At 39.4% G+C, this 8670-nt stretch overlaps 1 protein-coding gene across 2 annotated transcripts; it reads left to right on the forward strand.

Annotated features, from left to right (window-relative positions):
• Nucleotides 1-1561: 1561 nt before the first annotated feature.
• On the forward strand, nt 1562-7633 carry plvapa (plasmalemma vesicle associated protein a). 2 transcript variants are annotated; one of them, XM_026150521.1, is made up of 7 exons: nt 1562-1726; nt 1813-2215; nt 3466-3532; nt 3640-4349; nt 5190-5817; nt 5957-6014; nt 7314-7633. In XM_026150521.1, the coding sequence occupies exons 2-7, from the start codon at nt 1820-1822 to the stop codon at nt 7345-7347; spliced, it is 1893 nt and encodes a 630-aa protein (XP_026006306.1). In that variant the 5' UTR covers nt 1562-1726; nt 1813-1819; the 3' UTR covers nt 7348-7633. The 2 variants fall into 2 exon arrangements, with proteins under 2 accessions (XP_026006306.1, XP_026006305.1); XM_026150520.1 differs by having other exon boundaries at nt 1562-2215.
• The last annotated feature ends 1037 nt before the right edge of the window (nt 7634-8670 follow it).

The following is an 8670-nucleotide window of genomic DNA, read 5'->3' on the forward strand; positions in this document are numbered from 1 at the left end:
TTTTTGCAGTAACGTCTGCATTTTCTAACAAAAAGACCTTAAGCGGCCTCTTAAAATCATCGTTAATCATGACTTTAAACTTTTTTTTTTAAATCATGCAGTCAAGTGAAATATAATTGTTATGCTTAGATGGCAGGTCTCTCTTGGAAAATGAGGAAATGAGAATTTTTAATCTCAATGAGATTTTTTACCTGTATAAACAAAAGACTAATAATAATTTTAAAAAAAGATTGCTCAGTTATGTCAAAAAGGTTTTTCTTGGTTGTTATTATTTTTACAACTGCATGAAGATCCAAATGTCTACCATGTTCTGAGACAATTCAATTAAAATACTTCTTTTTTAAATTACCAATATTAATGGCATAAAATCTCTCAGATAGATAAGGACTTTATTAAGTGCACACTGCAGATAAAATGGTCTTTATTATAAATATAACATTATCTACAAGAAATATTTTCTTGATTGTTAACGGTCAACTCAAACACTTAATATTTGATTTATAGTCTTTGTGATGGGAGTCCTGCTGGGAAAGACGCACCCAAAGCAAAGAAATCACACAAAACTGGACCCTATGAGCCCTTCCTGTTATTTATGTCACAAAGGAACCTGAAATTCACATGCAAGGAGATTTGCTCATGTTCAGTGGCAAAAAATGGTGTTGAACCACATTTTAGTGGCTCATCACCATCACCACTGGAGTCCGACTTCACTCCGGGCTTCACGTGTTTAGCGTACGCTGGAAGTAAAACATAGCTCTCTGTCCTGCTCGACCAGGTCGGCATCACCATGATTCCAAAAATAAAAATAAAATGGAAACCGGACCCACCATCTAGATATTAAAAAAAAACAAGCAAACCACTTCAACCTCAATTAAAACACCCTTATTATTTGTGTAATCTGTATCCTGTGTTTGTTGAGTCTTTTCTGTAGATTCTTGGCAGCTTTGGACATCAGCAATTCCTCTGCAGTGTGCCACTTCCTGTCAACCATGTCAACAATAGCGTTCAGGACAAAAGTTGGGATTCTCACTCTTACATTTCATTTTAAATCGCGCGTGTGTGTGTGCCTTAGTGCATGTTTGTGTTATGACAGAGGGAAGTGTGCTGACGTCATTGTGTTGGACTGAGACTCGAAGCATCAAAGAGCCACAGAATAAGACTCTTAGAGGAGCATCAGGAGCCATTGTCCTCCTTGTCAGCTGCGTGATGGAAATCACTGTTTATGATCCCATGAAAGATGGATTTGGCAGATTTACAGGGAAGCTCCACACATTCAGTCCAGTGAGGTCCTCGGAGCCCATTGGTATTTGGGGTTTTTCAGCAGGCCTTAAATTCTGACTCAACCAATTGCAATGAGGTGCAGTTCGCAAATTACAGTAAGAGAATTTATTTAGTTTTTCCCAAGAAAACATCTGGCTCATAAAGCATGCAGAGAGGTCATCGTGTGTTTGATAAACTCTGCATAGGTGTGGGCGGCCAACGGAGGGAGGAGACTGGGAACAGGACCATTCCCATTATAGGAAATGTGTGGCCAAAGGTGTTTATAAACCCTTGCCCAAGTTTACAACCAGCACACAATCGTTTCTATTCTCTTGTAGCACAACTGCAAAGAGGAATCTGGTCAGGATCTGCAGCATATTGGGCTTCACTGGAAGACTTTACAAGAAATGGGGTGTGAAATCAGCCGGACAGTCTGAAATAATTCAGCATTATCATCTGTCTCCTGGTAACTCTCAGATCTTGGACTTGCTTTAAGCCCTTCGTTTTGTTTTGTTTTTGGTTTTTGTTTTGATTTTTTTTACTCTGTTTTAGAGCACCCATGTACAGCAGCGGCTATTCCCAGGTCTCCAAGCACAGCCCACAGGCTAAAAAAAAGATGCAGTACCGCTCCAGCAGCAAGAGTTGCGGCTACTACATGCGCATCGTCTTCTTCTTCTCCTCGCTCATTCAGTCTCTTATCATAGTTAGCCTCGTGCTCTTTCTTGTCTATGGTAAGACGCAGGACTCTACATGCCAAGAACGCACGCAGGACCTTGAGGAGCGCTTCAGTCAGCTATCCTTGGAGAATGTGGCTCTCAAGAAGCAGAGGACAAACTTGACCAATTTCCTCAATGTCACCCTGACTGCGAAGGCTCGGCTCGACTCTGACCTGACAATACTGCGTCAGTACACCAATATGTCAATTCTGTATTTCCACGAATGCGATCAGAAGCAGGTGAGGAACTGAGCTTTTTACAATACCGATATCTTTCTTCTATGTCTACCTTCTTATGTGTTATCTAATTTAATTTATGAAGCTTTCATCTTTTTAATAAGTAAAATTACAGATGACAGGAAAAGATGATCAATACACCTGCAATACTTTAGCCAAGTTGATGCAAAATAATAATATACTTAATAATATTTCATTTGTGCTTCACAGCTTGATGAACTGCACATTAACAATAAATCCACAGGTTCAAACATACAAACTGTCAAATATACGGTCTTACATTCACTCCTGCATGCATGCTTACGCACACACATCAGAAAAACAAGAATAAAAAAAGCTATAAAAATGAGCTTTCATCATTCATTCAAAGCAAACCACATATTCAGCCAGGCTGAGGATGGCTGTTCCAGAGTCTAGGAGCCACAACTTCGAATGGCTTTGTACCAGCTGAGCATTGTTTAAATGCAACAGCTTACCTAAGTATTGCTGACCATTTCCATCTCTTTATGGCCAAGCTGTACCTATCTTCTGATGGTCAAATCAGAGCTCTACATTGATATTAATGAAATTTGAAAATTAATTCTGAATTTCTCAGTGAATGGCAGCAAGATTAAATGTAATATTTGAGTGCTGGCGAGTTTTTTGTTTGCACCAGTTGGAGACAGGCTAAGGAGGACACAGAGGTGTACATTCAGTGATTTACGATAATCTGGACAGGGGGCGGCACGACAGAATGACTGACCTCCTCAGAGAAGCTGTCAGGTCCAAACACCAGAACCTCAATTTTGCTGGCATTAGGATGCAAGAAATCGAAAGATATCAAATTAGTAATGGCAGTGAGGTATTTACCCAAGGTGGTTATACACGTTAAAAGGTGAAAGTCTATGATAGTTGTACCTGTATTTGAGTTTATGGGCCATGCTGAGGGTTAGGTAAATGTTTGTAGATAAATTATATGAACCCCAGTGGTTAGGGTGAAGATGGTCCTGGTAAAAAAAAGCTCCAAGAAGTTACGCATAAATTTGTCCACAAAGGGAATGTGTCCATTCCTGCTGTATAAAAGTTGGCAGAGACCGCTGAACTTCACACCACCAAAACTGGAGATGAATCAAAATGATCATAGATCCATAGAACTTTAGCTCAAATATTTCTTGCGACTGGCAAACCTGAAGTTTTAAAAATGTGTTTTTTCACTCTGTTTTAGAACAAACCCCTAACACTCTGTTTTGTTTTGTTTGTATTAATGTCAACAGCTACAGCTCAATACTGAGCTGCTCTCATGCAGACTCTTACGATCCTCCCCATGCCCCATGTCAAGAGGTAAATATGATACGTCTTCAGTGCAAGCCCCAAAATAAATACATTAATGCATTTCATGCAGCTGTGACTTACTTTGTATGTTGTTTTTCTTTTCTATTTTTTTAAAGCTACAGATTTTAATACTTGTAACTGTGGGGTGATGGTCGAAGAACTGAAAGCTAGGTTTCAGCTTGTGAGTTCCAACTTCACCCAGTCAGTGCAAGCCATGAAGATGGAAATGGAGGAGATTGCCAAAGAAAGGGACAACCTCAACTTGGAGACCATCAAGCTGAGGAGGGATATCGCCACAAAAGAAAAGCAGCTGCAGATCTACGAGAAAACATCCAAAGATGAGTTTTCCCAGTCCTTGGGTTCGGTCTACAATGTTTCCAGGGCTTTTCTGCACAAGATCGATTCGCTCTTCCCTGCACACATTGCCTTCCAGATCACCTGTCCGAAACAGAGGGAACACCTGGAACAGATCCGCTCCAACTGCACCAACCTGTCCAGAGAGGTGGAAGACAAGCTCCAGCGTTACATGAACACCGTGGGAAATCATGTGGCAGGCATCCAGCATGAGAACATCCGCTTGAAGGCTGAAAACTGGCGATTCTCTGAAGACTACCGCTCGTGCAGCAAGGAGCGCGCAGGCATGGTTGAGCAATACAAACAGAACCTAGACAAACTTCAGCAGAAGCATGATCAGGACCAGGAGAGACTCCTGAGGGAAAAGAAGAGGCTAAGCGGAGAGAAAGAGGTCTTAGAAAGCACCGTCAATTATAAAACTAAAGCGATTGAGAGCCTTATGCAGCAAATCGAAATTCTCAACAAGTCCAAGGTAAGAAAAAACACTCAAGACTGATCGATATGCTACACAAGCCCCGCTTTTTGAGCTTTTTTGTGTTCTTAAATATCCAAGTTATGTAAAAACTTGGATATTTCAGGAAAAAAAAAACCCATTTAGTCATCAAAAACCTAATTTAATTTTCAACTGAGTCCTTCATCCTTCCAAAGCTTTTCTCAGGGGTACTCAATGACAACTGCAGACAGAGATCCATGCTATTATGAAAAGTGATCCCATGCAATTTGTCTTTGTCTGTATATTTTGTTGTAGATTTTCCTATAAAACTATTGATAAGTGCAATGATCTGCATTTATTGATACAGCAACTAGCTGATTTTGTGCAAAAACGTTAGCACTGCTGTTAATGACAGCCTCTGCGGTACAGAGCAAGTGCAGGAATGCTAACATAGAAAAAAGCCCATGCCTCACCTCTTTGAGATAATGAGGTGTTATATAAGGTGGATGAGATCAAAGCAGCATGACTGGTTGTTGGAAATGATCCAGCCTCAACTCCAGCAAGTGCAGAAGATGAGGGGGGAGCAGGGTATTGTCCGCCAGTAAAAAACTAGAGGGCAAAGAGGTGAAAGCAGGCAAATGTTTCTGCCTTTCGTGTTAAGTGTCTGCTATGGTCTGAGGAGAAAATTTGAACCTAGATGTGAAGCTTAGTGCAGTTTTGTGATTACTGAGGAAAAATTGAGTTTTTTCTTAAAGCAGAACTTGATTTCATTGTTTTGATATTTTCTCTTGATTCACGTGTTTTGTTGTGTTATACATGAATGAAAATTGAAGGCTCTATTTTCTCTCATGTTTAAACGGACCATTTTTTATTTTTCAGACAGGGTTTGCTGGAGCCCTGGCCCATCAACCAGTACAGAATCGCTTGGGTGTCGGCTCTAATTCTCCAAGCTCTACCAGTTTCGGTCAGCAGGGTAAGACAGGGTCAACTGGACTGTTAGGCCAAGGTTATAGCTCACTTGGATCATTCAATAAACCTGCATCAACTCTACTGGGTGCAACTGGAGCAAGCTCCTCAAATACACCCTTGTCCACTGGGTCAAGAGTCAGCTCTCCTGGGTCAGGACTTAACAATCCAAATCTTAGCTCAGGTGGAATAGGCTCAAATAACCCATTATTGAGTGGGAGAGGCTCTTCTTCCATCGGGTCTTCCTCTGGGTCATCAGTGTCTACTCCTAACCTCAGCTCAAATTCGTTTTCCTTGAATAAGCAAACTTCAAATACAAGAAGCTCTGGCTTAGGATTAGGTTCATCATCCTCCTCTTCCTCCTCCTCCTCCTCCTCATCATCATCATCAACAAGTAAAACTACCTTTGGGCTTCCTTGGTTTGGGAGCAGTAACTCAGGTCAAAGTAAAACACCAAGTATACCAGGGAAAGGAACATCAAGTGGTACCAGTACTGGAGCTGGATCGCCATTTGGTGCAGGAAAACCCAATGGAATGACAGGTACACCCCTTGAGCATAAATAAATACATTTGTTTTACTCTTATTTATTATTCTCACTGTCAAACATCTAAATTTATATGATTAATAACTCATGGCGAGGTCATGATAAATCACTATTTTCTTATCTTTTAACAAATAGGCAACATCGCTCAGCACATACAAAATCTACAACGCCTGATCAACCCGCCTGGCCCACAGTAAGTATTGTATTTATTCTCTGAGGATTATGAGTTATTGCAAGTGTTGTAAGTTGCTGATTGCTGAGTCCTCCTACATGACCAGGAGGTGAGCAACCAAGATGGCGCACGGGTTCATCTTGAGCCCCTGAAGGTTCTTACCGATGTTGCTAAGTGAACGCCTAGCAACAGGCTAAAATGACCTCATTTAAGCATTTCTCCACCTATCTATCTGCGTCTGCATCCACAAAAGCTGAATGGCACATGATATATTATTGCATCATCGTGTTACCTAGCAACCACGTAGAAATAGGTTAAAATGACCCTTTTTATGCATTTATAAACATTATAAAAGCATTGCATCATTTTCCTTTCACGGTCAGCAGGCCAAATAATACTGTAGAATAGGCATGTACTGGTATTGTTATTATACTAATGTTCAAAAAAAAGAAAAGTGCAGGTTCTTAAAGAAAGGCGCAGGGCAATAAAATATGACACTAAATGATGTAAATGACCATTATTAATGCAGGATTATTTAAAAAAATAGTTAAAATCAACATCAGCCATCACTTATGTTTTACTTAATGCTGAAAAGTGTGCTGATTAAAGAAGCAATGACTTTGACTAGTTGAATGTCAGCCTTTTGGGTTTGATTATAGAATCATAAAGACATACAACAGGGTATAATACTCTGTTCACAAACCTGTCTAGCTCTTACTAAATTAAGTTGCCAGCTGAAGACCTGCAAGTCACTCAAACTAGAAACACTAGTGGGTTATTTGTGCACCAAATAAAATTGAAGAAGCAATGCAATTGCTTACGTGCGTGAATGAGGCAACAACCTGTGTGGGTTTAAGTCTGCTAAAATAGCCAAGGTAGAGCATTTTTTTAAGCAAATGTGCTGCTTCTTTAATCAGCATGACAGATTTCAGCCTCTGCTAATGTGATTAATTGGCCTTTTTAGACAAACCAGTTTTTTTTAGGTAACACAATGTTCGATGGAACACCTTACCAAAAAAATTGGGATTTTGGTAAGCGGTGGGGTAAATACATAAATGTTTTAAAATAGCTTTATAGGTTATTTCTAAATAGTTTATATCAAAATTTTCTAGAAGACCCTTGTGTATTACACAGATTATCACCAAAGTTATCCTTTAACAAAATGTTGCAGGTTTGATGCACTTCCACTTTATATACAATTACCAAATTTTTGTCTTTCTTTCTTTCTTTCTTTCTTTCTTTCTTTCTTTCTTTCTTTCTTTCTTTCTTTCTTTCTTTCTTTCTTTCTTTCTTTCTTTCTTTCTTTCTTTCTTTCAACAGAGAGAAACAAGAAGTCTCCAGAATGCTGGGTTAACCATATCATTTTTATAATCTGTTGTTATCTGTTACACATGGCTTCTCATATTGAGTTCTCACATTGTCTATACATAAAAGTACTGTATAATACGCTCTGCTTACGACAGGTAATGTTTCAGTATGCATGTATGAAATACATTCCAATAACTTGCACTTTTACATTTAAAATGTGAAGCTTTGTCATGCGTGTATGAATAATGGCATCTAGTATTTAGTATATAGTATTTTTACACTGTAAATACAAAGATAAAAATAAAGGTTTTGTTTAAGCCTAAGCATGTAAACTGTGCCTCTAGTCTCCATTTCTCTGTCTCCTTGTCTTGTTCTTTATAAACAAAGCTATTTAAAATATTATCCCATTCAGATCCGGAAAGAACTGTTTGTTTCTGTGTGCGTCACCTATTGTGTAACTAATTGTCTGCAGCTGACTCCCAAGCCCCTCCTGTGACAGCTTATTGGCAACACGGTTTAATCCTTCCAACATGTTTATGTTTACCTGCCAACTTGTTAGTATGGAGGCAGAGAAAAATGGTAGGAATCTTTTGACAAGCACTTAAAAACAGTGCGTAACCTCCTTACGGCAGAGAACACGGATATCCATAATCTAAATAAGATCTTAAAATACCTCTCATTGAAAAAGAAAAAAAACAGGTGGGAAAAGACGGAGCAATCGCTACATGATGAGTGGTCTGACCACACCTTAAACAACCTTAGACATAGCAATCAGATTTTATCTTCTTTCTCCGATCACAGCCTGAATATTAATACAACAGCTTTAATACAGACAAAAAGATAAACAAAGCTACTGGTCTTGGATTCGTTTCATACAAAGGTTCATTTTATTTGGACCCCAACAGTGTGGAGCCAACATGGTCCAGTGGGGAAAAAACATCTTGAGAACAGACAAACATCCTGTTCAAAGAACTGTGAAAGGATGGGGACATGCTGTTAATTCAAGAATCAAAAGGGTATTTGTATTGGTGCCAATTAAATACAGCACTTAGGCTTGGGCGAGAGGGATAGGATATCCTTTGTTTAACAGTAGTGTTTTCCACATTTAGGATGTGAAATGCAGGAGCGCCAATCAGGGTATTAAAGGTCAGATGGTTGGATGCTACTGGGAGTCTCTTTATTGGATGCGATGGGACACAGGATGTGTTAAAACTACTTACTGGAAAATTATCTTGATGATGCTGGTCTGAGCAAGTCTGTTTCCTGTCATGTCATCTCATTTTCCTGCCCCGTACATCATTTGTGTATTCTATGTGCACAGTTCACCACTGAGCATTGTCTGACTGACACAGTGGTCAATAACAACAAT

Source organism: Astatotilapia calliptera, chromosome 18 (assembly GCF_900246225.1).
Source record: "Astatotilapia calliptera chromosome 18, fAstCal1.2, whole genome shotgun sequence".
Lineage (NCBI taxonomy): Eukaryota > Metazoa > Chordata > Actinopteri > Cichliformes > Cichlidae > Astatotilapia > Astatotilapia calliptera.

Excerpts from the sequence above, each read along its gene's own strand:
- plvapa (XM_026150520.1), top strand. The coding sequence starts at position 1,820 with ATGTACAGCAGCGGCTATTCCCAGGTCTCCAAGCACAGCCCACAGGCT. Across the intron at positions 2,216-3,465 it reads ACGAATGCGATCAGAAGCAG|CTACAGCTCAATACTGAGCT; the intron begins GTGAGGAACTGA and ends TAATGTCAACAG. Across the intron at positions 5,818-5,956 it reads AAAACCCAATGGAATGACAG|GCAACATCGCTCAGCACATA; the intron begins GTACACCCCTTG and ends TTTAACAAATAG.